Source organism: Chiroxiphia lanceolata, chromosome 8 (assembly GCF_009829145.1).
Source record: "Chiroxiphia lanceolata isolate bChiLan1 chromosome 8, bChiLan1.pri, whole genome shotgun sequence".
Taxonomy (NCBI): Eukaryota; Metazoa; Chordata; class Aves; order Passeriformes; family Pipridae; genus Chiroxiphia; species Chiroxiphia lanceolata.
In genome coordinates this window covers 33670474-33698079 of record NC_045644.1, presented here as the reverse complement: position 1 = coordinate 33698079, position 27606 = coordinate 33670474, and the positions used below count along the sequence as shown (strand labels likewise).

Sequence of the window (27606 nt, the reverse complement as noted above, 5' to 3'; positions counted from 1 at the left end):
TAATCTACCAGCAGGCAGCTAAGGCTCCTCACATGTTGTAGCTGTGATAGATTTGTCTCCAGACGAAAGAATATTCCTGACTGTTCTCTTTGGCTTGGGTATGTTATGTACAGATCTTGTTCAGAGGCACATGGTAGAGGACTATCAACATTCTCTATTACAGCAATAAGGTAGCAAATCCAGTAACAAAGGTTTTAAGACCTCCTTTTCACTGGCTGATAAAACCTCTGCAAAAGTAATGTCCTCCTCAGGCTATTTTTCTTCCCTTCCTAGAAAGTTTTGGCTAAGTTGGTTGAGGCATTTTAAAGACCAAGGAGGAGAGGGGAGAAAACTGTCCTTTAGGGTGCGCTGAGGTGCATTCCTACAATCACCATTTTGAAAACTCCTGCTTTCTCCATGCTCTGATGCATGTGAAATTGCCACATGGTTTGAAAGTCTTGAAAGTTTGGGCAAATTTGAAAAGTTAGAAGCCTCTGGGGGAAAAAAAAAAAATCAACCTTCTGTGCAGGACAGGCGATACAGCTCATGTCCACAAGGCACACAAACCTTGTGAGAGGGAGCCAGCCTGACCCACAAGGTCTGTCAAGTCTGGAGGGGACGGAGGAGCAGGAGGAGAAAAAGAAAACAAAACCAAAAGAAAAATCACCTCTCTTCTTTTAATTCCTTCTCTAAGCAAATATACCACATCTTCTCCCTCGCAGTCTGTAGCTTTGAAGCCTTTTGTCCAGTTGAGAAGGATACCCTAAAAAGCAAGAAAATAAGTTACCAAGTTGCGAAGACTCAGATGTTGCACTTCATACTTCAAATGATTTAGTTTGAGGTTTTACAGAAGAGCCTCTGTGAAAAAGATATATGGAATTTGCATCTAAAACTACTAATCGTGCTTGGTCTCTGAATTTCCAGAGCAACGTATGAAACTCACAAAAAAAAAAAAAAGTGTGACAGGAACAACAAACTCAAAAAAAAACAAGCGTGTAACAGAAAAAACGTCTCTCTTCAAAACAAACAGCTAAGTAGACAGGAAAGTATTAAGAGCTGCACAGGTGGGGTTGGTGTAAACCCATGGCAGTGAAGAAGTTAAACACTTACAGAAAAGAACAAGGGCACACTTGTCAGGGACATGCTGCAGGCCACACTGTCACCTCAGGGTGACACAGCCCACAGGCCCTGGTCCATCTGCTCCATCCCATGAGACAAGATGAACTAGGAATAGGTGCAGGGATGGACTTTTGCTTACTGCTTGCAAAACTAGGGAAGTATCACAGAGCAGCAGGTTTATATGGTGGGAAAAAGCATAATGCCTTAAAAAGTGGTATCAGCACCACGGAAAATTTAAATGCTCTTATCTTCGCAGCCATGGGCTGAGCAGCATTTGCATTACTACCCTTAAAGGAACTATTTATAGGAGCAGCTGTACTGATGAGGGTCAGCACCTTCCCCTTGTACAACCTTCCTGTAAGTGTCACGTGGATGATATGAAGACAGAGAAACCAGGCCTGGCACAGGCACAAAAGCAGATTCAAAAGACGCTAAGGAACTTACAGCATCCAGACTGGTCTGCTTGCAAGGGAAGGAAAAGGTGAAGCCAAGAGGAAGACGTGCACCTTTTATCCCCATATAATCCAAGAAGTCAGAAATGCAGGTAACGATGTGATCAAACAGCTTTAAAAAGAAAAGTCATATTATTTGAAGGTGTACATGTTACTTGCTCTTAAGAAGTTATTTAAAAAGCAGCTCTGCAGCCAGAGAGAAACACAAATACCTCTTCTCCTGTTCCCTGCATCACCTCTATAGGAATGGCATAGATCTTGTTGTGCATCTCAACTGTTCTCCTTTTACCACTGCGGATTTTCACCAGCAAAACTCTAAAGTTTGTCCCTCCAAGGTCAAGTGCCAGAAAGTCTCCGTTTTCTGTAAAAGAACATGTGTGTATATTTAAAGAACCATAAGCAAAATATGAAAAAGTGCTTTCTCCAGAAAGTACTTTGACAGAAAATCTCTGAGAAACTCGGTTGGAAAGATCTTCATCAAAGGAGGATTTTAGATGCTGTTCTGATTATTCTAGCTCCTTTTTTTGTGTGTGTTTTTGTTTTATTTTTGATTTTGTTTTGCTTTAAACTGACAAGGAAAAAAGGACCCACGCAACCGTTCCCTGAGAGAAAGAAGAAATTTGGCCGCACTGATGGGCAAAGAACTGCCCAGGTAGCGCGAACAGGGTTCGTGTGGGTTTGGGTTTATGAGCCCAGCCGTGGCTTTATGAGCCCGACTGTGGTTTTATCCCCTCAAGCTTTGGCTTTGCTTTGCACCATGGGGTAAGAACGTGGGGCCAGCAACCGGCCCAGGGCAGTGCAGGCTGAGATCTCCTCCTTTGCACAGCCCAGATTCCTCTTTGATCGCATCAGTTCTGCTCCCCCTCCATCAAACTCAAACCCAAACCCCATCGCCGGGAGCCGGTTTTGGGCACCCCATATCCGAGCCAGTGTCCTCCCTCCGGCGAGGCCATGCCTCTACCTGTGCCATCCGGCGTGCTGCGGACAAAGGTGGGCAGCATTTTCACTTTGGCCGTCTCGTGAGTCTTCTTCTTCAGCCCCGCTTCCATCTCCGCCCTCATCCTCTTCTTGACCTGTAGCAGCTGCTCGTGGGTGAGCTTGAACTCGGCCAGGGTCTCGTCGATGAGCCGGTGCTGCTCCGACAGCCGGTAGGCCACGGCCGTCACCATGGCCGCCCCCTTCCCGCTGCCGCTCTCCGACAGCAGGAACCGCACCTCCGAGTCGGGCACCAGGCGCCGCGTGGTTTTGTGCAGGCGCCGGGCGTACCTGGGGGAGAGGAGGCTGCGAGCCCCACGTCTGCATGGCCTCCCCCCAAAACCTGTGCTGCCAGCACGGACTGACTGCAGGCAGTGAGGACACTCATCGTGCCCAAACTACGTACAGCCTCCCAGGCAGGAAAACTGCCAGGGAAGAGCAGTTCTTCCCTATGGCCTCTTAGCTCTGGAATTTCTAAGCAAAGCCAGCAAAAAGCAGGGAAGAGCATCAGAGTCCCATCCCCTGACCACGAGCCCAGATGGGAGAAATCCCCTGGCTTCCCTGCTGCTCTGATCCCCTCTCCTGAGGTCATCTCCTGAACTCACTGGTTTAGATGGTGTGGGGAAACAGTTCAGAAACCAAAATTGCCCAAGTATGTTATCTTCACAGAATCACAGAAGATGCTGAGCTGGAAGGGACCCACAAGGATCACTGAGTCCAACCCTCAGCCCTGCACAGGACCATCCCCAACAGTCACACCATGGGCCTGAGAGGATCATCCAAACACTCCTTGAGCTCTGCCAGCCTTGCTTTGACCACTGCCCTGGGGAGCCTGTTCAGTGCCTGACCACCCTCTGGGGGAAGAACCTTTCTCTAACATCCAACCTAAAATTCCCCTGACACAACCAGGCCATTTCCTCAGGTCCTGTCACTCCCTAGACCTGCCCATCTGGAAAAGCTAGGCAAAACAGGATTCTTGGAAATTCTTTTGTTTGCCAAAATTTTATGGTTTCCTTTAACTGAGGGAAACACTGTTTCAACAAAATAACGGGAAACTGAAAATGAAACACTAACCATATTTCTCCTTTCAGAAGTTTCCTCATAAATTACACCTTCTGATTTCTACATAACTCTAAGCAGCTTAAAAATTAAAAATATTATTTGATTTAAATATTATTTGATTAAAAATATTGTTTGATTTAAAATATTGCTTTATTTAAAATATTCACTTTCAAGATGCAGAAAAAAAAGACAAAGCCAGCTTTTTAAAGGCCATGGAAATGTAAGCACAATTTTTTTCCCCTGGTTTCCAAGAATATCTTCAGAAAAGACCAGAAAAAATAGGATTCAGCACAGGTATTTTAAAACCAATTGAGTTTACACTGGAAATGGATATGAAGGTGAATTTATGTGGGTCTCTTCAGAGCCCAAACTAAGGGCATGAAGTAAGATTTCATACAAAGAAACTCTCCTTCTGAGAGGTCTACTGAGATCCCTTAAGGTATCTTGTCAGACCATTGTAGCTTTCCCTGATGCTGCAGTACCCAATTACTCAGGGGTCTAGCTCTTTTCTACGTGGTTTTTAAAATCTCACACTGCTCCTTCACTTAAAGACATCTCTGCTTTCCCCTGAGCTCCCCAGCTCAGCCCAGACGCCCACATTTCGAGTTCCTCATTTCCCACCCAAACCGGGGACTCACTGTGGGTGCATCTTGTAGAGGGAGCCATCCACGCCCACGGTGGTGCGGAGGCGGCCGACCCCCTTGTTGTCCCGCAGCTGGTTGAGGATGGCACCCAGGGTGGAGGCCACCAGGTTGGCGGAGCGGAAGGACACGATGGTGCAGACATGCTGGACAGCGATGCAGTCCTCGTGGGACGGCTCCACCCCCAGCCGCGTCAGGATCTCTTTGGCTTTGTTCAAACCTTCTTTGCTCCTACAAAGAGACAGCAGCAGAGGGGACTCCTCAGCGGGGATGTACTGAAGACTGAGGTGCATCCAACCACGGGTGTCCCTGCCTGGGGCTTGACAAGGTCAGGAAGAGAATTTCTTAGAGATCTGGACTGGGAAGCTCTATGAGGCCTGACACAAAATGCTCTCAACATGCATTCATTCACAGATGGAAACAGCCTTCCATTAAAGCCTGGTGCAAATATGCCACCTACAAAGGGACCTGGAGGAATTAAATGCTTTTTCATCATGCTGATGCTTTAAACTTGAAACAGCTTCTCTCAAGCACGAAGCACCAGCCCCATATTTCAGCATAGGCCTGAGCACACACCTAATCCCACTCTCGCTTGCTCTTATGTCTCAGTAAATTAAGCCCAGTGTGAAAAACAAAACCCTGAGCGAAGGTTGCCTAAGCAATTTCATGCTAACGGGTCTCTTTTCAGGCTTTTACAACCTCACTGAATCTCTGCCTCTTGCACTGCTTTTTCCCTCATTAGCATCCAGCCTGAGAGGAAAGCTTCTGGCAAAAACTTCTCCACGTCCAGCTTGGTCATTTCCCAGACAAAAACACAAGGAGTACATCTTGTCATCACTAACTGCACTCCATACATCTTTTTAAGGACTCTTGCATTTTCCTAGCACCAGCTAGAAATTTGAAGCTGCACAGGGATGTGCTTTCTACTTATAACCAAAGTGCTCTTCAGGAAGTGAGGTAGGATTTCAGGACAAATTTTACTCTTAATAACTGAATTTCTCAATAAGTGTTTTTCTCACTGCTGTTCAAAGTTACCTTGGTCCATGACACAGACCTCTGTGGTTAAGACAAATGAACACACACATTTAATGGAAAACTATTTGGAAAAGACGGTCTGCAGGGACAGGAGTAAAATGTGGCAGGAGGAACAGGCACTGTAAAAGTTACTGGCTGTTTTCAAAAACAAAAGCCAGACCAGTGACTACAGCACAAACTATCCCAGTGATGTGAATTTTAAAAACACCAGGGAAAGACCCTGTAAGTAATGACCAAAGGGGCGATGACACCCTAAGAAACCAACTGGCACATAGCCCAGAGGTCACCGTGCAGCACCCAGCACTGCCTACGAGACTGAATGCTCTGCCTTGTCATGCTTGTTTTCCTCCTGTCCAGCAATCCCAGGGATACAGCAAGGAGCAACACAAGTATTTGCTAGGAGGCACTAAGCCAATTCACTCCTATGTTTAGCTGTGGGGTAGCAACTTCGGAGATTCGGTGAGCAGGGTGAGAGGTAGTACAGCTCATACCCTGAAGCTGTGTAGACTGGCAGACTTTACAGTTCCTCCCAACACCGAAAAAGGGAGAAATCTTGGGGAGGAGGGCACAGACAGTATGCTGGGGGTCCCCACATGCCAGCTCTGCACCTGCATGGGAGGATGGCAGCCACCCCCAATGCAGCACATCTCCCCACAAAGCAAAAAGAGGTGCTGGAAAATTAACATTCAGTGTCACTGTGAAGCCCAGGGGAAAACGGATAGATTACTCACTTTTCTATGGCAGAAACATGCTTTGTCTCAAACTTCCCTTTGGTGAGAAGCTCAGGGGTGATCCTCCCCTCAAAGAGCAGCCCCTCCTTGGCCATCTTCACCAGGATGAGCCTTACCAGCTCCCCCATGTACAGCCCGCTGACCATCTTCTCAAACCTGCAGGAGAGGACAGCAGTCACTCACGAATCCATGGGCAACACCAGGAGGCAGAGCCCAGCTGTGCCACTGCAACACCCGGCCCAGCCAGAGGTTTGCCTCACCACAGGCAAGGTCAGGCTTTCTTGAACCACAGAATTCATAACACAGGTGGAAAAGGGAGCACGGAGCAGAAAAGAACAGAAGCAAAGTTCCCAAATAACTGCCTCACTCACAGCTGCTTCCCTGGGTTAAGAGATCCACGGTCGATCTCCCGATCAAACTCAGTCCTGATGTCTTCTAGTGAGCCATCATCTCCAAAGGCCCCCCACTCCGTGTTAATGCACATCCTGCCCTCGTCCCCTTCCACCAGGTCGATGTGCCGCATCTCCTCCATGTAACAGGCGTTGGTGCCGGTGCCTTTGGGGAAAGCACATCAGAAGGTGCTGACCGAGCCGGCCAGGCAAAGGGAGAAAAGCCACGTGCAGCAGCAGCAGCAGCAGCAGCAGCAGCAGCAGCAGCAGCAGCAGCAGCAGCAATGTGAGTTACCAATGATCAGGCCAACTTCACAGCGCTGGTCGTCAAAGCCACAGGTCATCATTGTCCCGACGGTGTCGTTCACAACAGCCATGATATCCGCATCGTAGTCCTGAGGGAGCAACAGACATCACTGGGGCCCTGTGGGAAACACTGCTCCTGTTCATCACTGCTTTGCTTTCACAAAGAACAGGAGACAAATACCACTCACTGCTCAACTTCCTAAACATCCCCTGCTCCATCTGCCAGTTCCCTATCCCATGTGCCCAAGAAGGCAACAAGAGCAGACTGATGCACCAGGCAAACAGTAAAACAGCACTAGCATCATTCTAGACAGCAGAGACCTGCTCTCACATCAGCACCCTTAGGCAGGAAAGAAAAGGGCTGTACATGAAGGAGGAGGAACTCTGCATGGAGTGATTTGAAGCAGTTGCTTGAGGAGCCAATCTGGAAAATATTTCTCCTAGGATTCACTTAAACGAGGAGTTTTATTTCAAGTGAAGATTTTAATACAGAAATAATGCAATTAAATAAGTTAACCACATGACATGCACCCACTGCTTTCCAGATTCCTCAGTGTGTGATTCCACCAACTCTAATGATAGTAACTGACTATAGTAAGGTTATTTGGTGACAGCAAAACTCAGGTGTGCTTAAGAGTCCACAACTGCCCAAAGAGAGCAAATACTCTCAGCTCCTGATGAATATAGATGTTGAGTAATCAACATATCACCTGGTTGCAAGCATTATGCAAACCCAAATTCATGCTATCTCACGCTCAGTGCCTTCTTATTTGTTTAAATCAGCAACCCGGTCACCTTCACTCTCTATGAAGTCAGCAGTGAGAAACTGCAGGGAACATCACAGTTCACCGAGCCTGAAATCTCGCTTCTGTCTGCTCCTCTTCTGCCCCCAGGCACAGCAGGTGTACAATTGAGCTGAGCCCAGCAGGTGAGACAAAGTTTCTCAGGAATGGGATGCATTGGTATCACTGAAAAGCCACTGCACTTTCTCAGTTTTTTGAGACTGACAGGTTTGCTGAAGGTTGCCAGTGAAAAGACATGTCATAACAACTCAGACCTGTGCTGTGAGGAAAATCACAGCTTCCACACAACAACTCTGATGTCACTTCATTTTTCCAGCAAACGGCAAAACCACACCTTTTCATGCAGGAAAGCAGAGCTCCACCATCACTCAGACCACCCACCCAAGTGAGTGACATGAAAGTGGTCCCCGACAAAGCTGAGATCCAGTTAAAAAGAAATTAAGTACAATTTACCCCACGTTTCTTGATGGCCTTGTTAAGCAGCCTCACAACATCTGCTCCCTCCACTCCACTTGCTTTGAAGCGCTTCGTCCAGGTTATCAGAATACCCTGATAAAACAAGACAGCAACATTCAACATAATACAATAATAAGACACACACTGATTACTTTTTTTCCTTAAAAACAAGATTTGATACTGCAAATGAATCTTCACGTCTCTTTTCTTATATGGCCTAACAACTCAGCGTGAGACAACTGGTGGTCTTTGAGTCTAGTCACAGTTTGCTGAAAGATGGAAAATTGTTTTCCCCTCCCATGCTAGAAAGTGGTGTGTCTGCATTTTGTATTTTCAGCCTACTCTTCTCCCTGTTACTCCTCGACAGTTTTTCTTGGAAAACCATTTAATCCTTTTGGACCATGGAAATAGACTGCTTTCAGAAAAAGCTGACTGTGCGGGACCGACCACAGAGTAGGGATGTGCTGTTGGTATGTCCAGGACTCAGGGCAGTGGGGATCAGGCTACTGCACAACTCCTGCCCAGCTTGTTTAACTGTGGGATCACATTTATGGGCTGAGGCAAATGGAAATACTGGAAATGTAGCAATGTATGTCCCCAGTTTACAGCACGGATCAAAAATGAAATCCTGGCATTGAATTCTTTGTCTGCAAACTGTCATGAAGAGCCTGCAAATCCCCCAAGGTAAGGACTTTTGCTATTTACATAATGACTGGCTGAATCAGAGCATTCAGTATACAAGTAAATAGTAATAAAAGAAAGAAAAGAGCATTGACAGTAGTCAACAGGAAAGACAACTCAAACCAGCTCAGCCTTCCATACCCACAATATTCATATCTGTCATAACAGAAGCCCAGGAAGCTAAAAACCAGAAAAGCTGAAGCCTGTAGGCACAAGCAGCCATTGCCCAGGTGTATGTTTGCCCATATCTCAGCTTAAAAATCAAATTTGCCCTCCAAACTGGGATAGCTACAGGAGACAGAGGGTCAGGGCAGCTCTTTACAGACCAGGAGGTATTCTCCTACCACTAGACCACGAACTCAGGTTATTAAAGTTTTGTCACTGTGCTGCCCTCATTTAGAAACCTCATTTGACATCATTTAGAAACCCAGCAAAGCCTTGTTCTGCTGTGCAGGGAAACCACAGGCAAAGCCCTCTCTGCTGGCACAGCTTTAACGGGCTAAAGGGCACCTTGTTCCACATAACTTTTATAAGAAACTGGTCAAACCACACTGTCAACGAGCAGCTCCTCTCAGCTGTCTGTGACACTGTGCTGGAAGGAGTTTTTGCTCTACCAGCAAGGCCTTGGCAGCAGGAAGGAGCCCTTGGAGTGCAGCAGGGTTGAGTGGGACCCAACCATGCAGTGTCCACCTTGTCACCCGTGGAGAAACTAGGGACCACCCTGCCTCCTTCTGCCCATCAAGCACAATGAAACAGCACCCAGGCATGCACAGCCTCACAGAAGCAGCAACCCAGGAACAAAGCTGGTCCACAGAATCCAGAAAAATGTATTTTTCAAACAGTCAAAACATCACAAAAACTCTCAGAAAGAGAGGTGAGGGGTTTTGTTGGATTTGTTTTCTTTTTTTTTAATTAAGAGACACCCTCCCTTGTCTCTTACTACCCCCACTGCACTCTGCCCCTGCACCCCACATGCTGCCTGCCTGCCCCTGCCCCACACAAGCATCATTCCATCCCAGCCGGCTTCAGCAAACCAGCCCACAAACAAGTGCCTTCCATCGTGCAGCTGAACAAACCTCCCAAGGGCAACTCAACTCCACAGCCACACCCCCAGCACGGCTGCTCAGGAGCCTGAGCCTTACCATGCACCATGGCCAGACAGGAGAGCTGCACCAAGGTCAGCTCATCTCTCCTGATCCAAGGCAGGGAAAGGCAGCTCCCTGTTCTGAGACCCTGAGGTAGTCAGCACCCTTGGGCTCAGCTCTCAGCACCGCTCGACAAGTATGAAATGTAATAAAAATCGTGCCTCACCTGGCCCTCAGCACCAGCATCTGGGGGGCTGTTGCACCAGGCTAACCTAGAGACCTGCAAGCTGGAAAAGCAGGTCGGGCTTTAACAGGGCAACCTCTGTGTTTGGTGAAGGTTTAACTTTCCTGCACTCACTTGCTACACCGTTGCCACGGCAATGCTGTGCCAGAAGGCTGCTGAGTCACTTGTGATACAGTGAGCAAAAGGAGGAAAATCCCACAGCACCCTTGCGGTGGGAATCCAGTCAGTTGCTTCACAAGGCTGGTTATTCCTACCCTTTTTAAAGCAGGCTGGCCCCAGGTGACCTGCCCGATTGCCCTCAGTGCACCCAGCCTGTGCCATGGCTCATGCTCAGGAGGGACACCTGGATCCAGATCCGTGGGTACACTTGTGAGGGTCAGCAAAACCTGAGCAAACCCTGCTGGGCTGGGTCCCTCCCAGTCACACCCCATGGAGAGGTGAAAAAGGCTGCACAGGAGGCAGGAAAAACCACCACCGTGTTTATGGGGTAAACCATAACGCTGAGGAGCTCACCCAGGGACAGCACAAAACATCAGATGCCTCTTCCTCATGTTACCCAGCTCTTTCAAGCAAAAACATAAACACAAACACAGTCTGCCAGTGAAATATAACACTCATTTATCCCCAAAATGAGCCCTGTCTGGGATGCTGCTTTCATCACAGTGTTTTAATAACACAGCAGCTCTTCTACATATTAAGAGAATTGTGAAATCTTCTTACCTCATCTAGCTTGGACTGTCGACAGGGGAAAGAAAACGTAAACCCGACTGGTAATTTCTTGTCTTTGATCTGTTGTTTCTCCATGAAGTCTCCCAGGCACTCAGCAACATGATCAAAAAGCTATAAGAAAGGTATAAAACCACCATGATTAGATATACAGCTTCAGAGAGAAAATGTTTCAAGTTCCATAATGAAAACTGTACGGGGTGAGGGGAAAGGGGAAAATAGCTGCTGCTCCAGGTTTTAAAAGATATATAAATGGCATAGCTATGAAAATACTCTCAGGCAGGGTACATTAACATTGTAATAATTAATAAACTATAAAATACATTGTCCTTTTACACACCTAATTCTGCAGGCATCTATTACACCCATATAAGAATATTTCTCATGAAACAAGGGGCTCTTGGCTCTCAAGTCTGCTGCAACCCTTCCACTTAATATTTGATGAGATCAAAAATGTTCTTTTAACCTTTCAACAACAGGAAGGAGAATCTCAAAAGAACACTTGGGATCCAGACCCACGGGAGGTTAAGCACTTTTATAATGACGCAGAGAAGATAACATCTGCTTCACTCAAGCATTGCTGAGACCAGAGAATCCAGCACTCTGCAGGAACCACCCAAAAGAACATCCTCTCTCAAATCTATTCCTAAAGCACACAACAAACAAACAAAAAGAACACCCAAGGGATTCGTCTAAATATTTTACATGCTCTGAGAAACAACCCAAAATGGGGACATTTTCTGCATTTTTCGAACTGCTGAACTATGCAGGCAACCTGCACCGGGCTTGTGGGTACCAATTCCCACCCAGTGCCTTGGTGGCACCTGTGACCACTGCATGATGTGTCCCTGCCAGCCAGGTCTGGAACCAGGCAGGCACAAAGGCCTCTCACACCAAGCCTTTTGGAAAGCCCCTCAACACTCAAAGCTGAAATCAAGTCCAAGCAATTAAAGCAACAAACATACACATTTGTATTTACCAGTACCAGAAAGCCAGACATGCCTTGAACTGACCCATACCACAAATGGATGGCAAACTATTAACAAGTCGCTGCCTGCCCCAGGAGATAACTGGGCTTCACATTTTAACTCCCCGGAAAAACAAACAAACAAACAAACAAACAAACAAACCCCCCCCACCCTATCTGCAGCAGCATTGGTGGGACAAGACCAAGTAAACTGCTCAGGAGACTGGGGCTAGCTGGGAAGGAGTACAAAAAGCCATCTGTTGTGGTTCCAATTAGCCCACACGGCCTTATTAAGAACAATTTAGAATCTTGGAGAGGTGGGAATGCGCACTACAGACAGGCTGCAGCAATTACAAATGATGAACAGGAGTATTCTGCCCTTTGAGGCAGGTCAAGAATCGGTGCGTGTAATGTTACAATTAAACTGAACACCTTAAACCCATTCTTTAATTGAGGTCAGATTTGATTAAGCAGAAGAACAGTAGTTTCCCAGAGAGAATGTTGCCATTCACTGTCCTGGGCAAATCAAGGACATTTTGCTGAGCCCACGCAGTGAAACAACATGGGAAAGAATGTACACTGCTGCACTTCTGGAAGACTACTTTCAGCTATTCAGATTAATGAGAGAGGAAGAGGAGTTATGAAAAGAACTATAGTTAAGTAACAAAACATGAGAACTTCTCCAGGAGGAACACAGAAAGAGCTGGAGTGTGTGTTTTGATTATGCTTTTCATCTGAAAGTATCTTGCTGAATACTCAATACTACTAAACTTTCAGCTGCTTCCAGGATTACAAACAAAAGCCAGGGGCCAACGTCAAACCCCTGGGGAGTTCAGAGAGCAGGAAGCAGAAACGTTGACTACGTACGTTGCTACAAAAATCCCTCTCATGCAACGAACCACAACTGCACAGAGAAGAGACGAGATCTGCTTTGTAAGTCCAAAGGCAAAAAATCCCTGGGCATTCCCCATGGACTTCAAAGAGTCTGTGCACCTGCTGTGTTTGCCCAGGCAGCCCTGGCAGGACCTGCTGAGGCTGAGCTCTGAGCTGGCAGCGCTCTGGGAGTCGCTCGGGCTCTGGGCTGGCAGCGGGCACGCGAGCGTAACCCGGGCAGGAGGTGCAGTTAACTATCAGCCACAACCTGGGCACTGCAGGAGCTGTGTCTGCTCAGTGAGGCACAGCCTGGCTGAGCTACTGTTCTTCACACAGCACAGAGGGAAGGCACCACCCAAAAGCAGACATTTTGTACCGTGGATGTTCATAAGACATTCCCTAAGGAGACTCAAGGCAGTGTCTGTATGTGCCCATGCCCACGCTAACATCCAAACCTTCCCAGTGCCAAAGGACTCTGACAGAAATCTGGGGGAACATTACAACGTTCCTGTGGATTTCACTAAAGCAGGGCAGGTGGACTGAGATAAAATCCAAATCCCCATTCACCTCTACAGGTGTGTGGTAGGGAACAGTGCAAGCCAAGCATTTTATCAAATGTCCGAGATGGACAGAGCGAACACTGCAGCCAAGAGGGAAGGACCAGTCTGATTTCACACATTTATAGAATTGAAGCAATACAATCATGAGATGCTGAGCAATAGATCAGGCTTCATTAACTCCTCTGGCCATGAAGTCGCCTGCTCAGGCTGGGCTCCAAGAGGGCTCCACAAGGACGCATTTAGCTAGCAGACAGGAGATTTTGGCAAGCAACTGAAGATCGGAGCTCAGGCTCAAGCTCCCAAACAGGGATGTTTTAAGGAGCAAGGAAACCACAGTTTCAGATCAGAACAGCCACAAATCCATAACCTATCTCCAGTGGCAGCAGAACACAAAAAGCAACAGCAAAATCAAGCCTCAGGTACGCTCCTCTTTACTGAGCTCACATAGGAGACAGGCTTCTTACAAATTTTACACCTGCTATTTCACCACTGAAATCAATGAGATTTTTGCCCTTGATTTTGACAAGGAATAGACTCTGATTGGCAAAGCTGTCAGCCCATGCCTAACAGATGGGGAAAAAAAAGAGGTTTGAATGCCATGAAGTAGAAAATATCAAAATGAACCATGGTAGTGAGCCATGAAGCCATAAATCACAATCCTGCAATAAGCTGATTATGTACTTAGCTTTATGAGTATAACTCACCCAAGTTAATGACACAGCTTGCTGGAAATCATTAGTAGCCTACCCCAGACAGGCAGTTCAGTCCAAGTATTCCACAAACCTGGCTCAGAGGTTTCAGGAAACCTCCACCATATCCATCAGTCAGAAGCAACAAACCATCACCTGTCTGTGCCTCCTGGGCATGCCCCATGCTGCCCTGTGAAGTCACACAGCAAGCACTGGATATTGTCATGGGACAACTTCAAACCTGGCTGTAATTCTGATGATGCTTCCAGTTCTTCTTCTCCTAGTTCTCAAACACTGGGAGTGACTGTGCCCACGGGGTCAGTGGAAGCCTTGCTTGCCTCTCTTTCAGCTTAAAAGCCATGACAAAGCCTATCAGCCTGAGCTCCACACTGCTGCTTCCTGACAGCCAAATGGTCTTTGGGTATTTAAAAATTAAAACACAAGCATGACACAGCCGTGGAAAGAAAGCAGACCTGATGTCTCCTTTCTTCGCTTCTCTTGATCACCCTTATCATATCTCCATTAAGTCTCCCCACACCCATCTGTGGACACTGCTCCCAACCTCCCCCCGAGCAGCCCACCCAATTTCCCCGCCTCCACCAGCACCAGGCAGCTCAGCTCAGCTCCCCTCCAAAACCACTCTGTGGGAAAGCCACTGCATGACCTCTTGGCCCAGAAATAAAGCAGTAAGGTAGGAAAAGTCTTTACAAGAAGGTTATTTTACTGCTGTGGTTCAGATAGCACAGTAATGCTGTCACCAGTTCTACTGACAGGCCATGATTGCCACCTTACACTCACTACTGCATAAGAATGCAGCAGATACATACATTAAGGGTATTAAGGTGACTACAGAAAATATATTAAAGGTAGAAATGCTGTTCCCAGAATTTTTCTTTTTCTCCTCCTTTGTTTATTCTTCTGAAACAAGCTTTAAAGTTACCTGCAGGTCTCATACTCCTAAGCAGCACCTCATTCGAGTAAAAGTGTAAAAACCTTGCTGTTTCCAACAATGAAAATTATTTGTTTTGCCTTATGCTGACACAGAGACAAATCTGTCAGTAAAATATTCATTGTAATCCACTTCCTGATCATAAAAAGAAAATAAATTCCTCCAAAGAACACAATTTGAAATCCAAGTGAATGGATCCAAACATTTTCTACTCTTGGAACAGGGGAAAATAAAATAAAAAAAAAAAACCAAAAAAGTTCAATTATTCAGCAAAACGAAGTTGAAGCTGTGCCAAAACATTCTATGAGCTTCCTGTAATTTTTCTAACGTACTTGTACTTTTCACAAGTGCTGAGTTGCTCAGACTGCCAGCACAGATATTTGGCTGTCATGGGGATTTCTATCCCTCACTTAATACTACAATTGCAGGGCTGGTCATGCTCATTGCTTACAAAGACTAAGTTGTTTTCCTGCTCTCCATTCATGCTCATGGAAAGTAACTTTACTATAAAAGCCAGAATTTTTATTTCCTGGTCATTTTTTCCCTAACTCATCCAAAAGTCTCCAAGCAGGATGACAGCAGATTTGCAGCAGCCATGCATACCCTGTTACACTAAACACTGCTTATTTATGTTCAGTACTGACACAGAAGTTGAGTCCGTGCACGCTACAGGTGCAACTGTTAAGATGCTACGGTCATTCCTGTGGGGCTTTCCTAAAATCTAAGTAGTTAATCTTTCCAGACACCTCCGAGGGAAGAGGAGCTTACCCGTGTCCCGCTGCCGTGCATGATATCTTCAGGGGTGTTATAAATTTCACTTTCCATCTGCACCGTCTGCTTCTTTTCATGCGATACCTTCACCCGCAGAATTCGGAAATAAGAACCACCAAGGTCCAGTGCAATGAAATCTCCTTTCTCTACGTGGAAAACAAGATACAGGTGATTAAAAACCGTATGCAGCACAAATCTGGAAAGTTAAGTGCAACACAGAAGCGAAAGTCCAGTGCCTACAGCCAAGGAAGTTCTACCCACAGGGCATCCATGCGAACATCAACCTGATTCCCTCCAACTTAACGTGAAGTTGGTGGAATGGCAAAACCAACCACCACAGGCAACTGCAATGAGGGTTTATCCAAAAATATTGGACTAACAGTGGACAGTGTGTATCCAGATCTCATGATGAAGGTGCCAGATCAAAGATCTCAGGAGAAAGGCAAAAAAGATGTGGAAAACAGACAGTAAAATGAAGGGACGCCAGACCACTGATGAGCAGCCTTTTGCTGTAAGTAAACCTGTGTCATTTTGGCAAATAACCCTGAATAGTGGCTGGATTGTGCTTACTCCAAAATCAACAAATTATACACAGATGTAATTAAAGTAGGAACCATTTACTTTGCACCCAGAAAAGCTGAGATTCACTGCAAATTGCAGTCAGATAACACAAGTCAGAGAAACGAGAAACGACAGCCTGAAAAAATAGCCCTGTATTGCTGCAGGAGTTATTCACAAGTTGTGATGCCTTGCCCAGAGCTACTAAATACCTCCCCAGGAGCCAGGGAAATACTTAGAATACCTCCATCTCCCTCTGTGGTGGAGAGGTCTGAAGGCAAATCCACTACCCTCCAATCTCCACAGACTTCAGGGTGCAGTTCAGGCCTGGCTATCTGAGGAATGACACTTTCAGCACTCCCAGGAGAGCAAGGCAAATATATCTGACTAACCAACTCACCTTATCAATGTTATCTCACCTTATCAATGAGAGAGCAAAGGCAGTGATCGTTAAAGTCCTCGAAAAGATAATATTTACGGAGGCAGAGTGCACAGCTTATCCCCCAGGAGTGTGTGCCCAGGCTGCAGGGAATCCCCAGGGCTCTCTGCAGGCATTCCTGTCTGTGCATAGCATCCACCAAAGGCACACAGAGTTTTCTCATCCTACTTCCTCGTGAGCTGTGACTTTAGGAAGGCCACTCCTAACACTTTTTCCACTTCTACCTAAATTCAACGTGGAAAGACCTTTGGCAGCTGGGAAGGCAGTTTGGTCGTGTTACCTCGAACAAACTCCACGAGGATTTCCGGAGCCAGACCTGCCTCTGAGATTACTCTGTCTAATCTCAGATCAAAACTCCGAAGTCTGGTTTAGCGAGTTGTTCCTCCTCCTCATTGCTCCATGCACCTCTGGGAGCCTCGTCTCGCTCAGCAAAGCTGATGAGCTGGACAAGGCGTCCCTCAGGGCAGGATCTTTAACAGAAACAGACCAAGAGAGGCAAAAGCACTGCAAATGCCCTTATGGTTTTCCAAGGATGCAATACAGAAACAAAACACTGTCACATGAGAAACCACAAAGAACAGTAAGCTCCATACAGAAAAATGTAGCAAAATGACAGTGGGAGCCCCCAATTCTAATAATCCTCCCAGTTTTACTGTGCTGCAATGCAACTTCTTCTTCTTGCTGCTTAAGACATGGGCAAACTCAGTTTGCCAAAACACAGATCTTGCAGTGCTTCCCTACCTGTTCCTGAGTAGTATGGCTTTAAACATCACTTTTTTTACCAGTACAAATGTCATTTAAAACGTGAACATACCCAAACATATCCAAAAGAAGATGCAGTCCCCTTTTCTGGGCTCAGCATAACAAATTTAGCAACTCATAACCCCTTCACCACAGCAAGTCCACCAGTCAAACATTGACCACAAGTGTCTCATTAAGCCAAATACTCATAAGATAAAGCTTATTTGGGTATCATCTGTTGAGTGCAAGCCACTACCTCCACTAATGGGAAAATCAACAGTGGAGCAGATGGCCCTTTTTCAAGCCTAAACGCACATCAGTACATACCTCAAACAAATACTGCACTTCAGAAATATCTCCCCTGTAAAAAAATTAATGAGTTAGCATGCTTGATTTCCAGCACCATCAAGCTCATTGCAAAGTAAAATTTATTAAGAATTATCCTTGTCACTCAAAAAGATCTCTGAACTAGATGTAAAGCTTTCTTCATTGCAAAGTAGCGGTTTTCTTTTAGTGTATTTCAGGAATTAACCCCAAGTAGCAGCATTTAATCTGTGCTTTGCAACACCAAGGTGCAATCAAACCTGCCATGAATTTATTTAGGAAGAGCCTCTGAGAGCATTTTGAATTAGCTTAAGATACCATTCTGGGCACTCTGCACAAAAAAAACCTTGTGGCTTTTGTAAATAAAACCAAGTCTGAATGAAGCAAAAAAAACCCCTGCTAACACCAACACCTCCAGGGTCTCCAGAATTATTGCTCACAAAGTCCTTGTTAGAAAAGTACACAAGCAAAGATCTGAAACTAAACAACAGTATTTTTCTGAATAGTCAGCTCCCATAATAATAATTGGACTCAGAGGAAAGAGCTTACAAGGCAGTAATGAGAGACAGGCCAGAGAAAAGGGCAGGCTTTCAGCCTCTGGCTTTCACGGAGGGACAGCTGAAGGCACAAATTGCCATCTTTGGGCACAGCAACACGGTCACATCCGTGAGGGTCCCCTAGAACCTTCTGGAGGAAGAGGGCAGGGGGCTCCAAGTCTGCCCTGGCTGCACCCGTGTGGTGGCTGAGCCAGGCGTGACAGGCACAAGCAGGTGAATCAGGAAAGAAACACCACACCCACCCACAGCAAATATTGCTCATACCTGGGCTCGGAATATGCCCTGTCAGGGAAAGAAGGGAATGGTTGTGCCTGCTTCACTAACAGCTATCCAAAGATACCCTCACCACCTGCACGTACGGATCACTATTGTGTTCTACAGAAATTCCTTGGCCAAAGCCCTGCCTTGCCCTAATCCCTGCTGCAAAGCCCTGCCCACAGCCTGCGCATCCTGAAGAGGCTGGCAGGAGCCAAGTGGGCATAGGATCAAGAACTGAGCACCCTGTACACAACACACAAGGCTGCTTTTTTAAGTAGGTGTGTCATACATGATCTGAAATTAATGCCTTGGCATACACACATGCCCATGCTCAGCCAGGGCTACCCACTGCTCTGCCTTGTCCTCAGTCCCAGCAGCAATCTCTCAAACCTCTCCTGGCCAGGTGCACATCCCCTTTGTCCTGTGCCATATGGCATCTCAAAGTCTTCCCAGTTTGTACCACCGAACAATTCACAGAATTATCTGACGCGCCGCCAGCAGCTCAGACCTGGTGCCCTGCAATGGCTGATGGAGCAGGGTAGGGGGACAGGTCACTGCTCAACTAAACTCAAACACACATGGAGGAAAACACAGGGATTTCTGAGCCAGTTAAATTGCTGGGATTCTATGCAAAAGCCCTCAAGTCACCTCACCTCACCTGCGAATCCTCAGTGCAACCCCTGCCCGTGACCCAGCTGTATGTGGCAGCTTTTGGCTTTCTCAACAGGCTGCGAATTTCAACACAGTATTTCAACATAACAGCCAGCAATGCTGAATTAAGGAGAACACAGCATTCATATTCATTCTCCCTTTGCTTTTTTTCTTCGACAGAGACTCAATTCTCAACTAAAATGCTTAAGGTGGCAGAAAGCAACAGCAAAGCAGAACTATCAAAGATTTCCACCTGCCAGACAGCAGCAGGAAGTTACACAAAGCACCAGGCCTCATGTTCTTTCACCAATAAATTCTTGATTTTAACTCAAAAAAAAAAGAAGAAAGCCTCAAAACAGATAACTCTGTTATGCAGTTCTTGCAACCTTGCAATTTCTGCACACAGGGACATAATTTGTGGTAGGCACCAAACTAGTTAACCTCCTCACACTACGTGAGAAGGAAACCCAGTGTCACTACTAAATAATAAACACTATTATATAATGTTTATAAATATATTTATGTACTCTATATATGGTATTTATTTTTTACAGACACCAAGTAATTTAGAAGTAACAACAATAATTAATAGAGGCAATCTTGGTCTCAAATACCAACACAACATCTTTTTGGTTTCTGATAGCTCTTTGTGCCACTTTTATCAGTACAGTGAGCACAGAAAAACCAAGTCCTACATCTGGATGGAAAAAGCTCAGTACACCAGAGCAGCAGCTTTGGAGCCACATGATGCAACCTCCTTGAGTTCTGTGACTTTTCCCCCAAGACAGTCTGCAAGGGACAGCTACAAAATGCAAAATGAATGCCAGGAAACTCAAATTCAGACTTCCACTGGGAAAAAAATAAGGAGAAGGAGATGTTGAGTGAAGCAGCAAATGACTAAAAGCCACTGTATTTGTTAAGATCTAGATGACATCGGTGTAAACTGCACAAATCAAAAATCATCCTATCTGAAGTATTGATTGTTGGCAGACAAGTCTCAGAGTACATGTATTGACTGATAGTGAACTGTTTGCCAGGAAGGCCTCTTCCATTGGCATCAAAACGGCTTTGACACAGGAATCACTAAATCTTCCAGCATCTGCGGGAACAGACCTGCACACGGAGGGGGAGCTGCCTTCAAAATGCTGCCTGGGCTTGCCAGGAAGCAAATCCCTCTTGTTCTTGGTGGCAACTGGTGTATTTCTAACAGGTTTCCATGAAGCACATCATGTTTAACACGGAAAACAAACACTAAGCTTCTTACCTGAACCATCAGGAATGGACCTGACAAACGTGGGAAGCATCTTGACTGCAGCCGTGGGGTTAAAATCCCTGGAGAGGCCGTTCTTCATCTCCCTCCTGAAGCGAGCCATGACATCCAGCAGCGTTTCGTCAGAGAGCCGCATGGCGTAGAGGTATTTATCAATCTGGGGACAAACACACACCACCATGGAGTGGAAGACTGCCCTGAGGCACCCAGGTGGGGCTACACTTCTCCCTAACTGCAAGGAGAGTGTATAGCCCCAGCTCAGCCTCAGGGCTCTGGCCAAGCTCACAACACAGCCACACGCTTCGTGCCTTGTCTTTTGACTCCAAATCATGGAAAACGGGAAAGCTGCACATGAGCTGAAGCCCACCCCATCCTACTGCTTCCCAAGGCACAACCCAGTCCCACACCACTGCCTCCTCTTTTCCACTCAAAATGGTCTGCCCACAGCCTCTCACTACCTCCAGCCCTTGCTCCACTTCTCAGCTCTTCTGACTATCCATGAGCTGAGCTAAAAATCCCTCTTTTGGCACCCTGTCCCAGCTGGGGTGATGCGGATGTCAGAGGTGCTTTGTATTTAAAGCCTTACATTGGGAAGGACTTGCCACACCAGTTTCGGGGCTACATCCCAGGCTGAGAAATTATTTCAGTGCAGCAGACCAAAGCTATCACAGCCAGAGGGTCAGGAGAGGCAGAATTTGGCTGTGGGCAGGTGGCATCTTCCTCCATCAAATTAAAAGTTGTTGATTTTTTCCTTGTGGTTTCCAATGACAGGAACTTTCCTTACCTCCCTGGAAAAAGGAGACAGTTCTAGTTTTCCAACAGTATTGCTTTCCATAATATTACAAGCACCTTCACCATCAGGAAGACAGAGATGCTTTGATGCCCAAAAAATACAACTTGTCCTTGGGGGTCCTTGCCAAACACACCTCCCACCCCTTCCATCTCAGCTGCCAGTCTATTCTCACCTTGTTTCTCTACTTGCCTTGGAAATTTGGTTCTGTAGATGGCTCAGACTGAAGCCACACCTTCAGGATCACTTTTGCTTTCAGCTTAGCAGGACCAAGAAAATAAAACCCCGCCCGTGTTTTCTGTCCTCAGCAAAACTGGAAAAGCCACCTCATTTTAAACCTCAGGCCAGCTCTGCGCCAAGGGTGCTCTGGAAGCCTCGAGAGCAACTCATCTCCAAGCTGGCATTATGTCTTACAAGACCAAGGCCACAGTAAAACACCCCATGCAACACATACATATGCAAGTGCTCCATATTCCAGGGCCTTTGAGACGGGAAGTGATGAACAATGCCATTCACAAAAGAAATGTAATCAAAATGTAATTAAACTCTAAACTGACCATAAAACCAGCGCCAATTTAATGGCTCGTGTAGAAAGTCCACCTGCCACGTGTAGTCAAGGCCTGCACCAAAGATAGTGTATCTCCCTGACCCAGGCACCCTCAGTGACCCAGCAGTTACGTACACAGCCAGAGAGGAAGGAATGGATGGTGCTGCTGGGCACAGCTACCCAGCCTGATCCCAAACCACAGGGCTGGTGCCAGGCAGGCCTGGGCCACAGGGGACACAGCCAGAGGCTGTACAAGCTATGAAGTTTTCCATGTCATTGATTGCAGAGGAAGAGCAGAAGGGGCTGTAACAGTGCAACAATACCATGATTGATAACACCACGATGAAACGAGACCATGCATTTTCCCCACGAATCGGTGACGTGACAGTGCAGGCGTACAGCTGAATGGCAGAAGAGCTGAGCTCAGGTTCTCTGCAACACAGGCCAAATGCAAGACCCCAGGGCAGCATCCCCACATCCCAGCTGTGTCCTGTGCCACCCTGATGGGCTGACAGCCCCTTCACAGTGACAACCGCAGCCAGTCACCAGTGTCATTTCGCTCCAAGAATAAAATCCTGGATGGGATGTGCCCTTTCTGCAGCCCCAAACGGTGTGGGGATGGATGCAGAGGCTGCTGCCAGGCTGAGTAGGAAAGTCTCTCCTCTGTGGCAAACCCTGACATGTTTTTTTTTAGCAGTGTGTAAAGCCATGATGTCAGAGGATGAGGCTATTTCTTTTTAAAGGAGGGGGGAACCAACTCTTTTTCAGGCTGAGCTTTCACCAGCCCACGCTGCCGTTCAGAGGGGTGATCCCCCAAATCTTCCAGTGAAAGCTACACTAACACATCATTCACACAATCAGACCTCACTGTGCAATTAATACACCCCTCTACAAAGCCCCACTGCTGCAATCCTCCTCCCAGAAACAGGAAGGAAGGATTCCACCCCCCACCGAAAGTCCTGTTGTGAACGCAGGTTTTGGCGTTTGCACAGTCAGGACTGACAGACGCATTCTCCCCACCTCTGCCCCTGTGCTGCCCTCAGCAGGGAGGGAAAATGGGAGGGAGGGCTCTTTTTGCTCCCGTGGAAACCCAGTGAGCGTGTCAGTGCCCTTGTATAATTGGGCTGGACCCTCCTGCCCTCGGGAGCATCGCGTAGCACCAAGGCCATCCATCTCCACCACTGAAACCCACAGGGAGGAAGGCAGGGGACACGGAGCCTCTGCTTGGAAATAATCGCTCCTGTGTGTTACAGCTTCCAAAACCAAAAAAAAAAAAAGGCAGGAGTTTTTTTTTCTCCCAGGCAGGAAAAGGGTTAGTCATTCCAGCAGTGTGGCGGCAAGGGAATAAGCGCTGCTCTCCTGCGCTGGCAGTACATGCTCCTGTTTTCCCTCCGAGGGAAAACTCCCAGCAAATAGCCATAAATAACTTGGGGCAGGGGGAGCTGGAGGCTGGATTATGGGATGGAGATTTAATAACTCCCAGCTCTGTCTGCAATAAAAGCCGATCAGAGAGCAAATCTCAGCCTGATCCACAGGGAAGCTGTGGAGAGGCTGGCAGGGACAGACGGGAGCTGCTGGCAGCACCCAGACAGACCCACAGTCCCACTGAGGCTCCCATGGATGGGAGTCAGGTGCCAGCCCTTCCCAGGGGATGGCAAAGGGCAGGAACAATTTCAGGCAGGCAGTTGTGTGGGCAAGGAGCAGAAAACACTCCTTTATTTAGCTGCCACCTCAGAGACACTCCTCCCAAGAAGGGCACCTTCCCAAAGTGCCATATAAGAGTCCTCCAGAGTGCTATAGGAGTCCTCCAAGAGCTCTATCACTTCTTTTTTTTTCCTCATTTGCTTAAAAAAAAAAAAAAAAAGACAACCAGCCAGACAGAATCTATGAGTAATTTTTTAAAAATAGGATTTCATAATCTGAACCACATTCACGTAATTTTTCCTGGTCACATAGGAAAGACACTCTTTGTAATTGGGGAAAGGAAGTTTCTGAAAATCCAGGCATTTCAGCAATTGTGAATAATTATAAGTGCATAATGAAACAGGCAGCACTTAATGAAACAGGCCGTTCCTTAAACGCATGCCTCATTCCAGGGACAGTGACAACAGTCACTGGTATCCAAGAAGAGAGCACTCCCACAACAATTTCAGAAATCATTAGCACTTATTTTACTGACATAGCCTTTGCACCAAAACCCTTCACCAACGTAAACATTTTTCTGCACAGTTAATCCTTTCAGCACGAATAAGATTCATCAGGAGCCAAGGCATGTTAAAACAAGCAGTTTAAGACATTCTGAAACTGTTTATGCTTACTTATGATTTATCTGATTGGTTCCTAAAAAGCCTTTATAGGGGCACGTCACCAATAAGGGCTCTTCTTGATGCCAGTTGTTACATTTTACACTCCATTCCATCACGGTTTTTTCAAGGTTTAACAACATTTAAACGTGACTCTTGGATTGCAAGATTTTTTCTTCTCTCTTCAGGTAAGACAACAAAAACATATTGTTTCCCTGACAGGCAGAAACCAGGCAACACCCAGAGGCTCCCTTTGCTGGGCTCAGGTACTGCAGGTACAAACCTGTTGGAAACAAAGGGTACTCCAAGGCAGTTTTACAAAGTTCTCCTGCACATTGGCCAGGGGCGCAGCTCCCAGGGATGCTCCATGACACCCTTGGCCCTGAGGATGGGAGTTGGCCCTTCAGAGAAATCAGGGCCTGGGTTCAGCTTGTGCAAAGTGCCCTGTCACAGCAAGGGTGCTGAGCTCCTGCTGCTGTCCCCACAGTGCCACAAACATCCAGGGAACAGACGTTTTCAAAAACATCTGGATAATTTAAGCTGCTTGGAGCAAACCCACAAACGTCTTTATACAGTACAGGGCATCCCACATTGCCAGCTTGCTGCTGCACAGAGAGGTGACATACAAGTGCCATTACAGGTGGATTCACTGGAAAATGCCCCCTTGCAGAAGCCACAGGGCTGCCAGCATCTGATGAACAACCCCCTCCTTCAACACTACACAGCCACCCTGCCTATTCCTCCTGCTTGCCACAATTCATCCTGGAAAATACTCTAGGAACTACAAATTTGAAAAAAATTACGCTCAAATTTAAGGGGGTGCATAAAAATCCAGCAAAATCCAGCACAGAAGCACTAGTTCTTAGATCCAGGGTACCCCAAGGGCCTGGAACCACCAGCCCTATCCATGTCCCTCAGCAGGGCTCCCACTGTGGAAAGGCAGCGCAGAGCATTAGAGCCACACAGGGATGGGAACACAAAAAAAAAAGCAAGGATGGGAATTCTAAAAAAAAAAAAAAAGAAGAAAACAGGGTCACAAGGGAAAAAGAATGCTCAACCTTGGCTTGCTGGTACTTTTGACCTGTTCACACCCCTCCTGTGACCCAGAGCAGCATCCTGAAGGTGACCTGCCACCTGTGCCACCAAACGCTGAGCCGATGGCTGCGATGGACCAGCAAAGCAGAGGAGTTGCCACCGTGGCCAGGACACCCAGGGTACAGCGTGGGGAGCAGGGACAATGCCTTGGGTGGCAGCCCTCAGCCCCAGGCACGTACCAGCAAAGTGCTGCCCTTTCCGGAAGCAGAGAGAGGAGAGGGAGGGACCTGAAATGAAGCCATGCAGGCACGTATCCCTCAAAGCGGCACACTGACGGAGCACAGACCTCGGAAGCAGCGCGCCGAGATGGAGTGAAACCACTTTTGCCCCACGGGGGACCAGGGAGTGGAGCCCACCAGCTCCCAGCAGCTGTGGGGCAGCAGAGCCCCTGGCTGCCACTGACACCCTCCCTACAGAACAGCCAAAGGTGAGCGGCTCGATATCCATTCCAAAAGCATACAAACAGGAAAAGACATCTTACATCCTCCAAAAACAGTAGCCTGCCTTTTTTTTTTTTTTTAATTGGGCTTAATTTTTTTATTTCCTTTTCCAGACAAAACCAGATCGATCCCTTAGAATGCTTTACAGCTCCCTGGCCAAACCATTTCCCGTGCTGTTAGACAATAGGAGCCCCACGGTGCCAAACCAGCCTGCAATAAATAACCCCCAGAACACCACCGTTTCCCTGTGTTCCCTCCATGCCTTCCCCACAGCCGTTCTACCACTGCTGGGCCACAGTGCTCCTCGCGCTTATCTTGGCTTTCTAAATATAACCCACAGAGAGAGACAGAGAAGGCCTTACCCAGGCATGCATGCCTGGCACAGCAGCAGCACTTACAAATCCTGCGGGAACAGGAACATAATGGGCCTGGGGCACAGGGAGAGCCACGTCCGTGGGGCCAGAAGGTGCAGGACAGTGCAGGCTGAGCAGCCTCCGGCCCTCGCCAGAGCCACTGGGTGGAAAAGCAGAAGACCTAAACCACGGAAGGAGACGTGGAAAATATGGGGCGCTGCCTTGGGGTTTCTCCGAGGGAGGAGTGGGCACGGGTGAGCACATCTGGAGTGGGGCAGGATGGGTCACCCACACCTGGGAGCTGAGGTATCCCCTGGCACAGCTGGAAGCCCGAAGGGAGGAGGTGCTCTCCTCCTCCTGGCTGGGGAGGTTCGCAAGCCCCGGGAACAGTACAAATCAGCGCTGCTCATGTTGCCATTGCGGCTTGCCCAAAATATTTTAGGGATGCCTGCAGCCATGTGCCCAGGTGGGTCACGCAGCACGGCCGGAGGAGGTGGCACAGGGGAAGCCTCTGTTTCCTGACGTCAGCCCGGCTCAGGGATGTTTGCAATTATTTTCCCAATTTGTGTCCCCACATCCCTCGCCCCAGGCTCCCCGCTTCCTACAGCTCTGCAATATGCTCAGCCGGGCCCTAACTGCCCTGTTTTTATTTACCCTGTGCTCCGCACCCTTTTCCTTGTGGTAGTGCTCAATTCCAGGGCTGCACCAACCACACAGGAGCGACCACCTAACGCTGAAGGAAAAGAAAAGAAGCCTATGGAAATGCTCCTTTTTAAGCACAAATGACAACCATTTCCTGTAAATTTTGAACCTGCAGTGGCACATAATTCAAAAACTACCTGCTCCTCGCCTGCTGGAGTGACGGTGCCCACAGATGCCCTTGGGAAGAAGGGGAAATACCTTCTCCAGGGATGCTGGTGCCCACCAAAAACCCGAGGAGCCACCATCCTCCGCTCAGTGCCAAAGCCCCCCAGCTCCTGCCTCGCCTTGCTGAGCTCAGTCCTGCGGCCTGAGCCGCCGCTGTGCATCCATCACCCACGCCCCACTCCCATCTCCAGCGGGGATGCTCGGGGCGGGGGGGGGCTTAAAACCGGGGTTATCCCCCTTTCTCCCACAACTGGGTGGCTCTGGGGACAAAGCAACAAAACCAACGGCGGAGGAAATTTTAGAAAGTGAAAAAAAAAAAAAGAGGAAAAAAAGAATGAAAAAAAAAAAAGCGGTGCGGGCGGGGGGCAGCCTTGGGGCGGGGGATGTCCATCTAACCTTTTTGACCTGGTCCTCCTTCAGCTCCGTGAAGTAGTAGGCCAGGAGCTGGGCGGCGATCATCCTGCCGGCTGCACGGCGGCTCCGCGCACGCAGCGATGCGGGGCCGGGGGATGGCCGCGCCGAGCCGAGCCGAGCCCAGCCGAGCACCGCCCCTTCCTCCTCCTCCTCCTCCTCCTCCTGCCGCTCCTCGGGGCCGCCCCGGCCCCGCCCGGCGGGACGTGTCGGCGGAGGGCGCGGGGCAGCGTTCCCGCCCTGGAGGAGCAGCAGCAGGGCAGTGCCCTGCCGTACCCCGCACGGTCTGTGCAGCAGCCATGGAGACAGCCTGCTGAAGGCTGCCCCGAAAAAACACACACACACACACACACACAAAAACCCTCCTTCTTGGTGGCCAAGGGCATGCTGGCGTGTATCAGCAAATAGTGTGGCCGGCAGGACCAGGGCAGTCACTCTCCCCCTGGACTCAGCACTGGTGAGGGGTCACACTCGAGTGCTGTGTCCATTTCTGGGCCTCTCAATTCAAG

The 27606-nt window shown here is 47.8% G+C and overlaps 1 protein-coding gene across 1 annotated transcript in view; it reads right to left on the bottom strand.

Annotated features, from left to right (window-relative positions):
- Positions 1–27258, bottom strand: part of LOC116789888 (hexokinase-1) — a 36657-nt gene extending 9399 nt beyond the window's left edge. Inside the window, exons 1-13 of the mRNA XM_032694162.1 lie at positions 27083–27258; positions 20286–20448; positions 15491–15639; positions 10679–10798; positions 7946–8041; positions 6679–6778; positions 6366–6549; positions 5995–6150; positions 4226–4459; positions 2512–2816; positions 1763–1911; positions 1543–1662; positions 647–742 (exon numbers count right to left, since the gene is read on the bottom strand). Of these exons, the coding sequence (XP_032550053.1) occupies positions 647–742; positions 1543–1662; positions 1763–1911; positions 2512–2816; positions 4226–4459; positions 5995–6150; positions 6366–6549; positions 6679–6778; positions 7946–8041; positions 10679–10798; positions 15491–15639; positions 20286–20448; positions 27083–27145 (1935 nt within the window). The 5' untranslated portion in view covers positions 27146–27258. The remainder of the gene's footprint in view (positions 1–646; positions 743–1542; positions 1663–1762; positions 1912–2511; positions 2817–4225; positions 4460–5994; positions 6151–6365; positions 6550–6678; positions 6779–7945; positions 8042–10678; positions 10799–15490; positions 15640–20285; positions 20449–27082) is intronic.
- Between the last annotated feature and the right edge of the window lie 348 nt (positions 27259–27606).